The sequence below is a fragment of the Epinephelus moara genome, chromosome 24, assembly GCF_006386435.1.
Source record: "Epinephelus moara isolate mb chromosome 24, YSFRI_EMoa_1.0, whole genome shotgun sequence".
In the NCBI taxonomy this organism is placed as follows: Eukaryota; Metazoa; Chordata; class Actinopteri; order Perciformes; family Serranidae; genus Epinephelus; species Epinephelus moara.
The window spans coordinates 4588557-4607809 of NC_065529.1; the positions used below are offsets into that span (position 1 = coordinate 4588557).

At 40.0% G+C, this 19253-nt stretch overlaps 1 protein-coding gene across 1 annotated transcript in view; it reads right to left on the reverse strand.

Moving 5' to 3' along the window:
• LOC126385455 (contactin-4) overlaps positions 1 to 19253 on the reverse strand; it is a 90836-nt gene that overhangs the window by 63571 nt on the left and 8012 nt on the right. The window contains exons 3-6 of the mRNA XM_050037179.1: positions 11905 to 12044; positions 5116 to 5239; positions 4577 to 4752; positions 1580 to 1675 (exon numbers count right to left, since the gene is read on the reverse strand). Of these exons, the coding sequence (XP_049893136.1) occupies positions 1580 to 1675; positions 4577 to 4752; positions 5116 to 5239; positions 11905 to 11965 (457 nt within the window). The 5' untranslated portion in view covers positions 11966 to 12044. The remainder of the gene's footprint in view (positions 1 to 1579; positions 1676 to 4576; positions 4753 to 5115; positions 5240 to 11904; positions 12045 to 19253) is intronic.

Genomic DNA, 19253 nt, shown 5'->3' on the forward strand with positions numbered 1-19253 from the left:
TGTACTTATCACATAATCTGCCAACAATAAAAAAAACACATAGGATAACTCCTGCCTTATCTTTTGAATAAGAACCAGGGCTGGTATCAGAGTAAAATCAAGCAAAGATGGAATTTGCAACAGATGTTGGCAGGTCATAAGGTCACACGTGTTATTATTAGTTCCTGTGTGCTTATCTGTATTACAGGAAATATCTATTTTAGTCCAGCGCCGACTTTTGTCATATACATTGACAAGGAGGATTCATGTCAAAATAAAGAATGAAAAGGAATGATAAGAATGTCAGCGTAGCGGTGTAAAACACAGACACAGCAGGAGAGAGACGCAGCAGAGATGTCTGCAGGGACTGCAGACTGAACTTGACGATTAGTGCAGCCCTCCTATATCAGACACATGACATTCTGCAGGCAGCCCTTTTGACTGGGCAGACGGTAAAAAGTCCCACTCGCTTCCTTGAGGGAAAACAGTGAATTAAAATCATTACAGGGGAAAGTCAGGGCAGAAACTGACAGACCTTTCATGATTAGGGACTATCAGAGAGTGGGTCTGTTTAAGAGCTGCAGTCTCACAGCAACAGAGGACTTGCAGGCACATAATCTCATGTCCTCTGACAGAGTTTAACTCTCAGCACGGCTCCTTTTAGACCACTTACCTATTGATTGCTCAAAGAAGCTTCAGATGATTCCTCTTTTACCGAGGTGCATCACCGTACTCCTCTTGTGGCGCATCAACAAGCATTAAAGAACCTCTGACATAATTTAAACCTTGTGGCCACAAAAAAAAGACCGTTTTTCAATTTTGAAACACCTCAAGCTAGCATTATCGTGTAGAGCAAATCCTATCAAATGTGTGACTATGCTGTGTTTAAGAGGAAAAATAAAGAGATGGAGGCTTTTAAAGGGGGAGGGAGGGAAGGCTGGAAGGCAAATTGCTAAAGTGTGGAATCCCACGTGGCCGTAGGATTCAGCTGGCAGCAAAGAGCGGAGAAAGGCTGGGACGCTGGCGTGAAATTGTGCTGGTGGGCACCGAATGGCTGCAGGAGTGCAGACCACTTTGAGGGTCTGCTAATCAGCAGCACACAGACACACGAGCCGACTCGCAGCTGTGCCACGGGATAAACGCTCCCCCGGCCACAGCAGCCACCAGCAGACTTTATTACCCACAGATAACCTGCCCACATCAAGAAAAAAAAGACAGTTGGGGAAGTGGAGCACTGGAGACTTTATAGATGACAGCATGGTCACAGATCATATGGGCGAGAAAAGTGAGCTCAAGGTTAAGAAGTGTGAAGCTATGAACTATGTGAAGGCATGGGCCTGGGCAGGTAGAGCAGTGGCTGATCATAAAAAGTTCCCCGTCTGACAGATAAGGAGAAAGGAGTGGAAAATAGTGTGTCAGAGTTGGAAAAGAAAGAACAGCAAAAAAGAGAAGGTGGGGAAGGTATAAAAACAAAAAGAGACACAGCAGTGTTACAGGGAGATAATAAGCCGCACAGTGAGGAACAATAAAGACTGCTGAGGCAAGCAGGAGTGTGAGACTACAGCAGACAATGCAGAAGAGTTAGGACAGAGTGCTGTACCTCCGTAATGGGGTGGAGGGCCGCAGAGCAGAACCACAGCTTGACCCTCTCTCACTGACACCGTGTTCCTCGACTTCCTGCTGAAGTTCTGCAGAACTGTTGAATATAAAATTGAAAAAAAAAAAACTTTTCAGTGTTTGACAGCTGAAATAACTTTACATAAAGGTGACATCCAGGGAAGGGCATTTAATTTTGCAGAATATTTCCTTGTCTGCCCACATTGCTTACAAGTCAAACCCGAGAGTCCCCTGTTAATATCACAGCACGCACAGGAGATCTGGTGGAGGGTGCACCAAAGTGCCCCTCACCAATGGAGCTTGAGAGATTACTTTCACCTTTAATTAAATGCTGCTGTGCAGTGTGAGAGAATAAACAGCGGGAAGACATATCAATCCCAAAGTCTAAGAAATACCAACCAGGTCCCAGGAGAGGCCAAGCAAATATCAGCAGTGGTCAATCAGTACTTGACTGATAAAAAATCTGTGCCACCGACTAGTATGAAGAGGTAACCGTCGTTCCAGACATAGCAATTCAATCTGAGATGCTGTACTTGGATACAAAGTAACACCAGAAATAATACATTCACGGCCAATCACATCAAATACTTCCACTGCGCAGAGCTCTCCCCGGCATGACGCAGTGACAGTTTAGGAATCATGTGGGGATTTTTCCTCAGAGGAAGCTTACTGCTGTCTGGAACATCATCTTTCAAATATGACAACAGCAGCCCAAACACACTGCCAAGAGCTGGTGAGGACTTTTTTTTAGTGGACTTCACTTCTGGGGACAAGTCATCAAGATATCAAAGCACAACAGTCAAGGAAATAACCTCAGTGTGCTCCAGGAAAACCAGTTTGCTAGTGCGACACTGTGTTACGAAAATGGAGCCGTCAGTCTGTTGCCAGCTGCTAACATCTGCAAACAAGACTATACACATCTAACCCAACTAGCAGCAACGCGCGATTAATGTTTAGCATGATAGCATGCTAATACTACTATTTTTGGAAATTAAAGAAAGACTTCACCCACAAAATGATCATGTGTATATCAGTTTCTCACCCCATGTTACGTTGAATTCCTGAGGAAAACTATGTTTTTCTCGATTGCCTCCACTGTGACCGAAGAATCCAAAAATGCCAAAAATTCTTGATGAATATAAGTAAAGGGGGTCCATGTTTAACGATGGCAAAACTATATCAAAACAACCATTTAGAAACTCACAACTCATGCAGTATAATCCATAATCCATCCTTTATCCTGTCATATGTCCATTGCTTCCCAAACAATCTTTTTACATACTTTTTGTGTTGTGTGAAGTCTGCAGTGGTGGTGGAAGGTAATGAAGTACATTTGCTCTCAAGTACTGTGCTTAAGTATAATTTTGAAGTACTCGAGTATTTCCTTTTCTGCTACGTTATTCTACTCCATTACATATGAGAAGGAAATATTTTTTCACTACCCTTTCATTTATTTGATACATTCAAATACTAGTTAAACTGCAGATTGAGACTAATAATAAACACAAAGAACAAATCAACTGATGGATAAACATAAGAGAAAAAAAGAAGAAAAGCAGAAGAAGAAAAAATGCCCCACATTTATCAGTCTCAACATTAAAGTGATAAACACATTAATGCATCAGTCGTTTTATTTGATCTGAAATGGACCATTCTGCATAATGAGTACTTTTACTTTCTGTTTCTCTTGTACTTTTACCCGAGTGAATGATCAGAGTACTTCTTCCACCACTGCGTCAGATTAGTCCATTAGCTCGATGCTAACACATAATGGAAATTCCTATTAACATGCCACCCAAAATTAGCATTGTGATTGCGATATTATCCTTAAATGATCCATTTTTATTTCATAAGTTCTACTAAATATGTGCTCATACGTACTTAAAGGCAAACATTTCCTAATAGCAGCTGACTTCTATCCTTGCGTCCAATTGTTATTGTTAAGGATGCGGATGCTAGATAGGCTCTTTGTTTGAGCCTACTTGGTACAGTTATCTCATGTAAGAGAATGTCACCACTTGCTGGCCAGTAATTGCACTACAGATATTTTTATGTTTTTTTTGTTTTGTTTTGTTTTTTGCAGATCTGCTGTGGTAGGAATTGGAAAAATTATGTTAACAAAAATTGATATAGTTTTGCTTTTCTTAAATGTGGTCCCTCTTTACTTTAATTCATCAAGGATTTCTCATTTTTTGGATTCTACATTCACCAGAGGCATGTGAGACAACAGTAACATTTTCTTCACAAATTAAACGCAACACAAAGTGAATAAATGATATACAAACGATCATTTTGGAGGTTGAAGTATGCCTTTAAAAGGGCATTATCACTTTAATATCCACTATATTGTCAACATTCTGAAAGAAAAAAACCCTGACATAGTTAGGGTATCCTGTCATTAAATATTTAGCACGTGGAAAATGCTCTTGTCAGAGATGCTAGATAAAACATCAGGGGAGTGAATGCACCAAATTTCATGAATAGTCACATCAACATCTGTCCAGATATTTTCCTCTGGACCAAAGTGGTGGACTGACAGACTGACCACTCCAAAATCCATATCTGCTAGCGCAGTTATAGAAGTACTTTGTCTTCATTATATGAATTAGAGTTGCAATGATCAGTTATTTTATCAGTGGATGAATATTTTCTTTAAAAAAATCTTAAAATGTTTAAATAATCAATTAATCAAAAGGCAACTGTTTAAGCATAAACGGTAAATATTTTCTGGGTCCACTGGTTTTTGCTAGTCTTCTATTGCTTTATACTTAATATTGTTGGTTTTTGGATCTGATGGTCTGTTAACTAATCATTAAAATCATCATTAGTCGCAGCCCTATTCTAAGTAATTTGTATTCAGTTTAGTCATGCATAATATCACAGCAAATCAAAGGGAAAAAAAAGCATGATTTCATGTCAGTAACAGTGTGCGCAGTACATACAAAAAGCCAGCATGAAACTACTCTACTACTCTACTCACATGCAAATTGGACTTTTGCCTCCCTGCTGACAATGGTGCCAAATGTGTTGGTGGTGATGCACTGATACACTCCTCCATGATTGATGACATGAGGGTTATTAATCAACAGGTTCCCCTCCACAAGGCTGTAGTTTGGATCTGACTCTGTGTTGATTTCAGCCCCGTCTATTTTCCACCTGTAGATGAATTACAAAAATAAAAATCATCACCATCATCAAACACAACACTTCACACTTTAATTTCCCATGTCTGCAAATACTGAGGGTTTCCATCTTCCATTGAAATCCATTCCATTTTCCATTTGAAAAAAAAACCAACAACCACCAAACAAAAAAAACTACAGGAAACATCCCACGAGGACACACATGGTTAAAAATGTAATTACCCTCCTACTTCTGAAGCATGACTGCACTGAAATGCAAATGTAGCCAATACAGTAGCACAGCCTGCTATCATAAACAGCTCAGCGAGCACATTCGCTGATGCAACACACTGTAGTCTCGCCTTATAGACAGTCAAAGGGCAGTGAAAACACTTACCTATAATGCGGAGGTGGGTTTCCCTTTGCTTTGCAATTAATAAACACCTGCTTATCATCAGTGCTCAGAGGGAAAATACTGTCACTCGGCTCCTGGGTGAAGACAGGACCATGGCGCGTATTCTCTGTGTGGGAAAAACACATTAGCTGTACAATGGTGCTGAGCAAGTGACACTGAATTAATGCAGAAATAAATCACTCGGTGCTCAGAAAACTGTATGTAAACCCTACACCCATATAATTAGCTGCCAACATGCCTCTTTGAGTGGATTCTGCATTTAATAAACCCTCTTGTGCACATGTCAGAAGGCAGATAATACATTACGATGAGAGAGCAATTAACCAAAGATAACCCAGGCTGGCATATTCCATGCAGCCTTTTACTCAAGAGTCATGAAGTTGTCTTTTATTTTTCTGTCCTCATCCATAGTCAGCAGGATGCTTACATGCACAGCTGTCATTTTATTAGTGTAAATACCAGCAACCTGATAACATAGTGTTAACAGGTTTCGTTTTATTTTCAACTTACGGTCAAAACAGAAGTGCAGCATTCACAGGAAAAGGAAAAGGAAAAAAGAAAAAAAATGTTGCACTGATCAACAACAGTGGGGATTGCCCAGGGCAAGTAAAATCCCACATCTGGCTTGTAAATCTGGCAACCCACCTGCCTGGTGGGGCAAGTGGTAAAAAAACAAAACAAAACAAAACAAAAAAAAACACATTGTTTTTTTTTCTGACGCTGATTATGGAAGTAGCTAAGGAATGAGCCATCTTGCTTCCCTTGCATCTGTGTTGATAGTTGCACATGCACAATACTGATCAGGCACTCGCAAGAAAATGGCTGCAGATAAAAACAAACTTTATGAGCTGAAGCGCAAGGGACCATCTCAACCATCCCTGAAACAGGAGTTTAGCTGGGAGGTGTTAGAAGATGATTGCAGAACTCTATGTATTGCAGTTTACTGTGATTTTTAAAGCAATGCAGATAACACAGTGTGTTTTTTAATGAAATTTTACTTTTAATTTTGTTGTTTGACAACTGCAAATAAATAAAACAATTTGTATAGTGGCAGGTAAAATTGACTTTGGGTTAAGGCTGCCAATGACTTGATCGTTCTCGTTCCCACTGATTATTATTGCTACACTGGTCTACACTACACAATCCTTCCTTCCTGGCTTCTCATTTATAGCTGCAGACTGAGGTGGCAACTGTCATTAGCAGATTTTATCCAGGCCCCCAACAAGTGTGCTGGGCTTAGAAGCCAATTTTCATAGTGCCCAACTAGTGGAATTACAACTCCAGAGTCCGTCACATGTTGTCAATGGGCTCTAAATGACTTTTTTCCCATAGACTTACATTGTGAAAGAGATGTCTGTAAATCAGTTAAAAAAAAAAAAATCACAACCTCTGCGAAATGACTGGTTGTACTGTCAGGATTTGATCCACTGGGTTTGATAACATTTGGAGAATTCAGAGGAGCTGCACAATCAAATCTTTTTATCCCCATTTAAATAGCAGGGCCCTAAACCTGAAGACTCCGGCTTGGCTGGCAAAAGTCTCTAGTGCACTTGCTCTGTGGGCCAAATCATGCATAAGCAGCATGGATCATCTGGGTAATTTCATACCAAGGAAATAAAGCTTTTTTGGCTTCTTGTGCCACTGAGCAACTTTCATAGGAATGAATGGGGTCCCACCTCCAATGCTGTATCTAGGTCTAATGATTTTATTAGCTAGTTATTTAACATTCTTATGTATCAAAAACATCAATTTTGTTAACACTCCCTCCTTGGCCTTGGAGGTAATGCTGGGTTAGGCTACTACTGTAGTTATAATGCGTTCCATTTGTAGTGGGAATTCAGAATTTCCAAGTTCCAAGTCAGAAATTTCAACTGGAACGCTCCCTGAGGTCAGATTTCTAACTCGAAAAGTCAGAGGAACATCACCATTTTATCTGTTGTTGCTATGGTGTTATATGCAGCGTAATGTGTTGTTTTCAACTGGTACTGCTATCAATGGCTAGTTTGGCTAGAACTGGTATTGCTAATACCATTTAGGTTTTCCAATGTGTGGTACTGGAACACGGGCAACTCAGGTGTGATATCATTCCCAGTTCCTACTCTGACTTCTAAAATGAAAGGAACGCAGCATTAGTAAACTAGTTAGCCAGACATGCTAATGGTTGCAGCTTAGGTTGGAGCAAATAATCACACTGTTTAATCCATTCCTTACACTTCTGCTCTTGTGTTTTTAGTTTTGGAGAGAGACTAATGAAAAACTGCCACCCAGACTCTTTCTGAACATTGCTTTTAACCACAGCCTCCCTACACTTCTTCCCAAAATGCCTTTTTGGGGAAGCGGTTTAGCAAAGACTCTATCACCTGTGGTGCTAAGTATTATCTAAAAGTGTTTCACTGAGCGCTAGATCTGTCACTCTTTATTTAAACCCATGCTCAGTATGTATGATATGCAATAATATTTTAATACAGTGCAAAAGCAGTTTGCAAGATGTACAAATAGAAGCTTCTGATATGCCACTTCTTTTTATTATTGCTTTTTTATCTTCCTTTATTAGTATTACCATCTATCTGTGTGGCAGGTGTACGTGTGTGTGTGTGTGTGTGTGTGTGTGTGTCTGTGTGTGTGTGTGATGGGTGTGAGCATGCATGCCTGTGTGTGTCAGGAGCTGCACAGAAAAATTGGCTGTGCAATGACAATAAAGGCATTCTATCTTACAGCTGTAATTGCATGTGGTTGACTGTGTGAAGAACACAGACAGAAACTAGTTGAAGCTATATTACATGTCATAACTACTTAGAAGGATTCCCAAGTGACGCAGCTGGCTAACTGAGTTGTTTGTTAATGAATTGTGATTTTAATGCAAGTAAGATAACTCAGTTCAGGTGTTTACTGTACTTGAGAGTTCCAATATCAGAGTATTGCCTTACTCTGGATATGATCTAATTATTAGAGGGTGTTGTCTAAATGCATGTTGCTTGTGCATGTGTCTGCTTGGTCGAGCTTGTTGTTTTGGTTAGCTCCAGCCAAACAATCAATACACAGGAGTAATTAACCGATGTTACACTAATTACTCCCGTGAAATCTAACATTGCTTCAGCAGACGCACACTCACATACTGGTGTCCAGCCCTTTCTTTCCTCTGACAGTGTGCGTCATACGCCGAGCTGTGCGCCGCTGTTACCTTTTGAAAAATCGCCCCTTTTTTCCCTTTTGTCTCTAACCTTGACTAGGACATAGAAGAGTGCTCCCTCCCTTATCATCATCATCATCATCATCCTAATGAGAGTGGGAGTCTTTGCTTCAGGTAAGGGCCTTGTTTCCCCAGCCTCTGAGGGAGGTGCTTCATTTTCACCCCGGTTGCGATGTCCTTTAAATTAAACAAATTAATGAACCTTTAATAGCCGGGCTATTTCACCTGGGAAATGATCGGGTGGTTTGTGTGTATGCTTGAGAACAGTCCTGCCCTGTAAACACACTGACTGGACTGACCACTGGCACATGTAAACACACACACACACACACACACACACACACACACACACACAAATTACACCTAATACGTTTTCAAGGGAATGCATGCAAATGTGAGCTCAATAGCAGGTATGTAAATGTACAGTACAGCACACACTGCTATTTGCATAACCCTTCATTCCTTTCTCTTGTGTTTGCAGGCTGCATAGATATACACTCGCGTGAAACTGCTGACTTGAGATCAGATGCTAAGTAAAATGGAAATGGAAGCATAAATAACAATACAATAGGGCCCCACCACTCCATATGCTGTATACATATAAATGTATTTGTTTGATGACTTGTAAACGGCTGGCTTAAGTTCAGTATACAGTATATCCGTCTAATGTGACTGTTGACGTTAAATCTCACTCGGTTGTCTGGGCTGCACAGGTTACCATATCCATACATAAAGTGAGAGCTCTTAGAGAGATGTGAACTCCTCAGCTGTAGCTCATACAGGTATTAGGGAAGTGAAGGATAATGTTGCTCTGCTTTTCTCTCAGCTGAACGGAGCTCCTTAGCACACTGTGAATCTATGTTGCTGAGAACGGAGCATGGAATACATTAGCGTTAAGAAAAGAGTTAGTGTGGATTTTTATAGTGCTTACCACATTTTACGTAAGTGGCAGCAGTTGGACATAAAGCAGGGAAATTGCATAATAAAACAGAGGGGTGTAAAAAGACCAGAGGGTGAATACTCGTATAGTCAAATGTAAATCCAACACTAAGTCACGTTTATCATTTCAACTCTGGCTGCAGTTAAATATGAGACAAAGATGTAAATGTCATAGTCAGTCTGTAGAATGACGTAAGGCAGTTTCACTTTACCTTTTGACTTCATCCTGTTTTGAATTAGAATGTCTGTCTCTGTTTTTAAAGAGCTCAGTAAAGCCTATCAGGGCAAATAAGAACCACAAAGTGAATGCTACAACTGTCTGTCACTGTGCATTAGTGATATTTGTGATGTGTCAACATGGTTAATATTTGTTTTATTTGCTTATGACACTAACTTATATTGCTCTAGTAAAAGTTTGGAACTGCTTCTTAATACAGTGGAGAGGGAATTGAAAATCTTATCTAATCTAATCTTATCTTTTTTATTTTTATTTTTTTAAAGGCTTGATATTAATAACTTATCCTTGAATTTAATTTAAAAAAAAAAGTTTATAATATGTGAAAAATCATTTATCAAATAAAAATTCTGATAAATTATGTTGAAATAAAATGAGTGTATGAAAGTAAATTTCTGGGTGTGATAACTGATTAGAAATTATGTTGGAAACCACATATAGTAACATATTCTCATTGAATGGTTCATATGATATCCTACACAAAAAAAAAAAGCATGCAAAACAGTTCGTATGATATCCTACAATTTAGGGGCCCCACAAATGATGTTATGTTCTTAACGTACAGTTACGTAATTAATGTAAATTCACAGAGGTGAGGTTTAGGCAAGTAAAGGCAAAGTTAATGAGATTAGGTGTAGGAAAAGAAGCATGGTGAGAATGTGTCTTAAAATGACTTAAAGTTCACTCAAACTTCACATGGATCCAAACACGTGACGCCAGGGGAGAAGTCTAGGCTTTTGTAACCCATTAAAGTGATAGTTCAGGTTTTTGGACATGAAGTTGTGTGAAACGCTGACCATCTGTAGCTCTGATGTGACGGTGTCACTACTGTCAACGAGCCTCCTGCTCTGAGAAATGGCCCATGGCTTACCGGAGAAAAAGTAGTTCTGAAGATGTACGGGGGACACGTAACCAAAAGGTTTTAAGCTACAAAAAAGTATGCATGTGTTTTGTTAGACTATTTCAATAATTTTAAAACATCCCCGCATTACGTCAGACCTTGCTATCAATTGGGACTATTTTCTGGCCAGTATCACTCCGCCGTGCAGGCCCGCAAGACAGCACGGCAACAGAAATCAATAAGACAGTTCATCACCACGCCGTGCAGGTGCGCAGGATAGCAACGGCTAACGAAAACTTCATCGGCTGTTTCCAACAGAGAACCAGTAGGCTATTATTAGTGAGGAAAAAGATGTACTAGCCCTATATATACCTACTACTACAGCGCGAACACCGGCTCAGGCTCACGACACACCCTCGTCAGCTGCTGTAGGTAAACAGAGGAATACCAAAATGGTGCAAACTTGTGATTTCCCCAGCTGTGGGAATAAAAACATCGCCAGCTCCCAATTCCATCAGTTTACCTGTTACAGATGTAACCGTAGGCAACTTCACATCAGAGCTACAGATGGTCAGCATTTCACACAACTTCATGTCCAAAAACCCGAACTATCCCTTTAACCACCATAACCATACTTATTTCAAAACTGCTGCGGCCTTGTTTACTCCCATCAGTGCAATGGTCACATGATCGCAGCCTTTCAAAATATGTTAGATATGTACGAATATTGGTGCATCACTTTTCAAATGATGTTGCGTCCTTAACGTACAATTACGTAATTAATGTAAAATCATGGAGGTTAGGTTTAAGCAAGTTAAGTTATCGTGGTTAGGCTTAGGAAAAGAAACATGGTGAGAATGTACCTAAAAATAACTCAAAGCTCCCTCAAAGTTCACACAGTTCCGAACACGCAACTCAAGAAGAAAGTCCAGGTTTTTGTAATCCATTGATCACCATAACCTGCCTCATTTCAAGACCGCTGCATTCTTGTTTACTCCCATCAGCGCATTGGTAGCGTGATCGCAGCCTTTCAAAATATGTTTGATAAGTACAAATTTGGGTGCATTACTTTTCCAATGATGTTACGTCCTTAACGTACAGTTACCTAATAAACATAAAGTCACTCAGGTTAGGTTTAGGCAAGTAAAGTTACTGTGGTTAGATTTAGGAAAAGAAACATAGCGAGGATGTACTTTAAAATGACTCTAAGTTCACTCAAAGTTCATGCGGTTCTGAACATGTGGTTCAAGGGAAAGTCAGTGTTTTTGTAACCAATAGACCACCCTAAACTGCCTCATTTCAAGACCGCTCGGGACTGCTTCCTTGTTTACTGCTGTCAGTGCATTTGTCAAATGATTGCAGCCTTTCAAAATACGTGGGATATTTTCTACATTAAAAAATGTAGTAGATCTTGCCCAGATACAAAAGCTACTGAAGTTACAAGCCTTTGGAAACTGCTTTTAAATTAAATAATACGAGCCTGAGAGAGAGACAAACCCCCCTGTGTGAGATGTACTGTATGCACATCAGGTGTGTCATAAAAGGTGGCTTGAGTTGGCGTCTCACCAGCCAGGCACTCTTTGAGTGACAGAAGGATTAACAGTTCCCATGGCAACAACATCTTCATTTTCCAAGGTCAAAGATTCTCCTCCTTCCCATCCAGTCCAGAGAGTGGAGAATATTTCCTGACGCTCCTCCGTTTGGCTCTGGAAGAAAAGGAGGGCAAATGAGCACTGTGGAGATGCGGAGATGCAATCCACAACAAGCCTCCTGGAAAGTAAAAAAACAACAAAAAAAAAAACAGACAGAAAGAAAACATGCTGGAACTTGTGGAAAATCGGTGAGCCATTAATAATTCATTCAACCAAATAAGCCAAGCCAAGATCCCGTGCCGAAGGGGCAGCCAGCAGCAGATACTGGGGAGCTGATATTTAGTGTATACATACCGCTGCTACACTATCTCCCAGGAGAAGTCAAGCATAAAAAAAAAGGAAAAAAGATGTTCACAGCAGCAGCAGCAACAAATGAGCGAAGCAGCCTGCCAAAGGTAATGCTAAGCTTTCTAAATACTGTTAGTTCAACATATTTACTCTAGCAAAATGTGCGTTGTATCACTGTGCAGTGTATATCACAGAAAATGCTAATGAGTGCAGACAAACTGAACTAAAATGATCCTTCTGTGGGCAAATCATTCAAACCACTTTAAAACATGTAGACAAACAGAAACATCTTCCATGGATGATGATGCCAGGAACAATTGCAGCTGATTTAAAACTACAAAATGAAGCTTTTACAATTTGGCCAACCGTGTCATATAACATTACAAGTATTATAGTGCAGTTTATGTTGTTTTGGTGCTGTCACGGTATTTGGATATTACTTCTGAGCCCATTGTTGAAAGCTACTATAATCAATTTCACATTTGGACCCACAGAGAATTATCTCAGGACTCTATGGTTCTCCTCAGCTTTAAGGAGAGTGGATATAGGACTTCATCAGGTGGTCAAAAACATGAATGCTAATGTTGCTCCATGTCTGCAGGTTGTGTAAATAGGCAACTATTTGCTAACAAGTTAACCGTATCAACCTCAAAGGTCAGTTTTGTGTTTACAGCTTGTTTTTCGATGCCCCCAAGTGGCCCAAAAATCAGTTTACCGTGTGACTTGCAGGTTTAAGACATGTAACAACACAGGTTGACATCTTTGTGATGTGCAATTAGCTCATACGTTGTGGCCCTCAATTGGCAGTGTCAGCTATGGTGTCACTGAGGTCAGAGCCTCAGTAGTTATTCCTAAAATAAACACTCTTCCTGCATCTGTATGATGTGAAATGCTTTCAAAAAGACAACTATCTGTGTGGGAGAGACTAAATACCCCTGTCAGGCATGCATACCCAATGAAAACCTACCCCTACTCTGCCTCTGATTGGCTCTGGCCCTGATGTTTTTACCCTAACCCAACACCATGAGAGAGATAGTTGCAACATGGACGTAACGGAAAATACATTTACAATATGTAGGCCCTATGCATTAATATTTTTCTTATGCTTCTATGATCATAATTATCCTATCCAGTTACTTTTTAGATTGCAATTTTTTCATTTATCCTGTCATGTATCCTCAGATTTTGAATGTTTGTGATAAACTTAAGGATAAAACTTTATATAGGTATAATAGTAAATCACTGACAAGGAACATTTTACTGCACGATCAGTACTTTTAGTTTTCATACTTAAAGTACATTATGATTATAATGCGTACATACTTCTAATTAAAGTTAAGGCTTTTACTTGGATTAGAGTATTTTCACAGTGAGTACTTTAACCTAAGTAAAACATTTGAATCCTTTCCCACCACAGCACATATCCTAAAGATATCTTTTCTTACGGCATTCACATAAACATGCATGACAAGTACGTATATGAATGCCAGTAATTGCTCAATTTAAGCAAGCACATAATGCCAGTAATTGCTCAATTTAAGCAAGCACATAATAAGTCTGGTCATTAGTACAAAACATACAAGGCAACCAACTGTTTTCAACAAAACATTTTGTTGTATAATATGTGCAGTGAGAGTGTACATTAATTTTTCCTTGAATGGGTAGTCTCAAAGAAAATGTGACCTCCTATAGCTTGGGTTGTGTTTGTGGTATGAATGCTGCTCGACCAGAAATACAGTAAATAAGCTCCATTATTAAAAAAAATTCTGGACCTCACCCTGACCATCGTCTTTACTGCAAGGTGTATTATTATCAAACTAGTCAGTACAGGTTGTTCTGTTATAGCATTTTCTTTGGTTTGGTACACCCTGTGAAGCAAACTAGTACTGCTGCCTCAACCCAATTAGGTATATTAATTAGGTCCACTAATGAGATCCACTGGAAAGTTTGGTAGTGGGCCACTTGCTGCCCCCCATGTATGTTCATTTTTGTGCAAAGGTCTTGTTAAAACACACATACACTCAGTTTTTACAGACATAATATTTTTCCTACAGCTTTTCTTTGTCCTTTTCTGTCTCAGTGCCTGAGATAAATTGTTGCAGAGAGATGGGTGCAACAAAACAGGAAGAAGCACCAATCACGAAGCAAAGAAGGGAGAAAAAGCATTAGCCATACAGGGAATGAAGTCGATCTATTCTGCTCTCCATTATTTATTCTAAGGGAGCACAATACTGATCATCCAAGCTTCATCTTGTCAGTCATCATTATCGATTTGGTTTCCACTTTTTTTAACCTTCTGCCTTTTTGTTTGTCATCCCGACCACAGTCTTGTCAATGGTCTCAATCAAATATGGAGGGATGGATCAATGACGGCAGATTTGGTTGATGTCTTTCCTTATGAGACTCGCTGGGTTGATAAAATTCGCCTGTTCTGGAGAAAACCAATGAAGAAACTCTATCCATGTAACAAGAAGAAGCCGCATTCTTTTGACCTACATGAGACTGGGAAGTATGGCATGTTATTTCAATAAACTGCTCCACCTCGTGCTGTTCTCTGTCTTCTTCAGAGTCAAAAGGTATTTTCAGACTGGAGGAACTTTTTCATAGATAAGAACTCTCCTTTTTGTTGTGTCTGCACTGCAAGAAATAGGAATGACCGTAGTTTTTAGAACGTTGTTTTGAGAGGGGCGACATGTCCCTGAGCTTGGAGTGTCTACTTTAAACATTGTATGAGATGATACATTTTGAAATCTTGAGCTCCATAGAGTTTAATGGGCTCAAGATGTTATTCAAATATATCTTCAAAAGTATAAAAGAGGTTTTAAAAAAAAAAAGCATTTTACTGCTAAAAAAATTTGAACTAAATCCAAACAATAGGTGACCCAATGTCTCCCCCTCTGTTCCTGAGATATTGTGTTAATAATGATGGCCAGAAAACTGTTTTATGCAGAGTCATGTCACAGTGAACTTGACCTTTGACCTTTTGGATAGAAAATGTCATCACTTCATCATTTCATCCTGTTAGACATTTGTGTGAAGTTTTGTTATATTTAGAAAATGGATTCTTGAGTTATGGCCAAAAACATATTTATTGAGGTCATACTGACCATGACCTTTCACCTTTGACCACAAAATTCTAATCAGTTTATTCTTCGGTCCAAGTGGACGTTTGTGTCAAATTTAAGGAAATTCCATTCAGGCGTTCTTGAGATGTCACATTCACAGGAATGAGACAGACGGATGGAAATATGGACAACCTGAAAACATAATGCCTCTGGCCATGACTATCACTGGCACAGAGGCATAAAAATTACATGAGATAAAGCAGGTAGCCCTACCATCTCCACAGTGGTTTCATTCTGCATTTTATCACCTATAGAGATGAGTCAATAAATTCACCAACTTCATCACTTTTTGATGTATAAAATATTTTTCTTATAACCATCCATTTCATGAATGGGACATGGTTGTGTTTTGTCTTACCTTGGGTATGGGTATCTGAAAAACTAAAGCCCATTTGAGGATTTGTGCCAAATTCCACCCCTGGGTAAAACTATGTGTTGATTAAGGTGCTGAATGAATAGGTGCTAAGTGAATGACACAAAGCTGTATGGGGCAATTAGTGTTAGATGCAGGGCTTTTATTTTGAGCCCTGAGAAACTTTAAATCGATTTGAAATGTTTTCCAGACATTTTGTCAAAACGCCTATCTGCAATCAATACTGTTATAGGCCGGCACCTGTAAGTAATTCCAAATCAATATGTTTTAAAATTCAGAAGCGCTTGCCAAGCACCATGTGAGCCGAGGAACTCAGAACGAGTCAAATTAGACTCAGATGAAAATACCACAAAACCTGCATCTTGAAAGTGGTCTCATGGTTTTGACTGACAGTTGAAACTAGATACTTCATAATCTGATACATATGAAAGAGTATGAGGTTCTTCGTAACGATCAGACTGATTTATGATTTTACCAATATTTTGAGCCTGAATTTGAGTTTAAATGATTTAGAAGCCTGTGATAAGAAGCATTTACTCCTCACTACTACTGAGGTGTGTCTAAGTGCACTATTTGACGTATAACTTCTAGGCAATATCTACATTTATACCCAAATAATTCATTCATGCCTGTGAATCGAAGACGGATCATTTGCCAATACGCGGATGCTCAATGAGGAATTACAGCCATTGGTATTTAGTGGATTGTGAGGATATGGGAACCATTACAGTCCATTGCGGAGGTTGTCTAACAAGCCCCTGCAGCCTTGAGTCATTAGTGTACGTGCTCTTCCCAGTGATCGATGTTAATTTATGTTCGCTGTAGTCAGCTGTCCACTTTCACTTTCAAGCTGATCAACTTTATTTCGTCCACTCACAAACACGTGTCCCTTGTTCATTTAGCATTCAAAGTCAGACTCAAGGACCCTGATTGCATTTAGCCATAGACAGTGGCTATTATGCATAGTGTGGAAATGCAGAGGCCACAATCCCGTAAGGTATATAAGTGAGGGAGCTGGCACTGTTCCTCTGTCAGATAGCACAACTCTGTTTTAATGATGCATAGGCCCTCGACATCCTTGGGGAGGATGTGTTTCTTGGTCACAGTCCAGAAATTTAAAGTAGTTGCTTGTGATCCCCATGATTAATTTATATACCCTAGAAAAAATACAATGGTAATAATTCTTGTGCCCAGCGGATGGTGGTCGCAGGTGTTGGAAATACCAAATGGGATGAGGCCAAGCTAATGGTGCCTGGAAGGGAAACTATCTGTCAGGGATAATCCCTAATACTGTAACACCCCGGCATAGATAATGTGCTTCCCCCGCCTCTCTCACTAGCCCATGATATTGAGATAGCTGTGGAGAAATGATTAAAGGAGGGATGGATATTGACACGGATAAATGTATGTATCCAGAGTGAAGTATTGCCTGGTTTAATGTTTAGTGATGATCAGCTTCCCACTCTGGAATAGCCAAACTAGGCTGAGAAAAAGCGGAGGTGGAGGGTGTCCTGTGAACTCTGGTGAGCCATGTTCCACTTCATTACACTCTGAGTAATTGGTTGAACACGTGACTACAGAAATTAACTTCAGCAGCCATGTGAGAGGTAATTAAGGCTTTTTTTATTCTGTTTTTTGGGGGGCGGCATAGCATGGTAAAAGCTACATCCAGCATCACACAGAATCCTATAAAGACATCAATCTGACACCACATTATCATGGCTCAGAGCCCCAACAGCCTGAAAACATATAGCTGCCGTCACTGTAATAATTGTTAAATACACCAATGCTCATACTGAAACATGTCTTATCTGTATAGGCTTTGTTTTCCAGCTTTGTTTCATTGTAGAAGGTGCCAGGCTGTAAATACCCAGAAAAGCCTCCTCATCTCAGATTGCAGTCCCTTTTAAACCCAGTCAGCCACAAGGGAGCATGAGCAGTGCTGCAGCTGGGGTAGCAAACTGTCACTCACCGTGCAAGTGCATATTACTCATTGACTAAGAGGAGGAGGAGAATATTGAAAGCTAACATCCTGTCAATTCAATACAGACTCGGCAAACAGAACTGTACATGAAGTTTGGGCGTGCAAAGCGCGGGGAAGACCTCAGATGTGAGATGAATAATTATGATTACCCAGAGTACAAAAGATACAAAGAATCTGAACTGACCAGCTTCTACGTTATATCCTTCGCATACTTATATGTGTAACTGTAAGTCCATTTCTTTTTCTTCAGTTCTCAAAAGGACATGGTCAGACCTCACCAGTGCTCTTTGAACATGGCAGTTCTTTGTAAATTTCAACTCCATGCTGTCCACACTGCTGACAGTTGATCTCTGTATTTATATGCCTGGAGGTAGGGGAGTGTCAAGGGAGTGAATGGTGTGGTGTACCAGGGAGCACCATAGATTTTTCACAGATTTTTGGGGGGTCGATAGGACAGAACTAGATTTTTTTCTGGAAGAATGATACTGTATGGGACCAGATTCAACTGATTAATAGTGTAGCCCACAGAGGGTGTATAAATACAGACAATGTTGCGATAGGATAACTCCGGCTGCAATACAGCACAGCAAAAATGTGGGTCAGGGGTGTAAAGTGAGGTGGTCATTAAGCCCTTCCCTACCTCCTACCCATCTACACCTGCCCCCCTTGCTTGGACCACACCCATCTTCAACCTCAATCTTCAGTGTTTTGTAACAGCATCTGGCACAGTTGTGACGCCATCACATTGACAAAATCTGTCCATGGACATACATATAAACACCTAGCAAAGCACTCAAAACGGTTGCCACATTTTGTGATGAGGTTTTTTTGAAAAATGAAAAAGTACACTGTCAGGGACATTGGGTCAGACATGTGTATAGGTGGGAACTTAATTCCGAGGCTCCACTTCTCAATCACTACTGTGCAGACTCTAAGGTGGCAGCCGCCACATCCGGTATATTTTGGCTTCGTTTTTTTTAGAGTGGGAGGAAGCGGAGACACATCATCCATCTTACATTGGTATAGCCTTTATCCCTTTCTTACGCAGCAGCAGTGTAGAGATGACAGTAAATGAGGTAGAAGGAGATGCAACAAAGGTCCGAAGTTGGATTTAAACTGCGTATGTTGTAGTTACCATTGGTGGCTTCTTAAAGGGCCAGTGTGTAATATTTGGCCTGGTGTATTATCAAATCTGAATCTGAATCTGAATATTCTACCCATTAATATGTTTATATAAGTGTACAATCGCTATAAAATAAAATTTGTTTGGTTTTCGTAGCCTTATAATTATGCTTTTATATATATATATATAGCAAGGGCCTTGCTTTAGAGAGGTCGCCATCCTGCGCCGCCATGTATGTAAGGCAGACCGAGCGGACAATCTAGCCAGCCAGAGAACGCGTTTCGCGTGTATAAATAAACCAACGAAGACAGCGGAAGGAAGGAAGAAGGAGGAGGAAACAGCAGAGAGTGTTAGTAGTTCGTCGATGGAG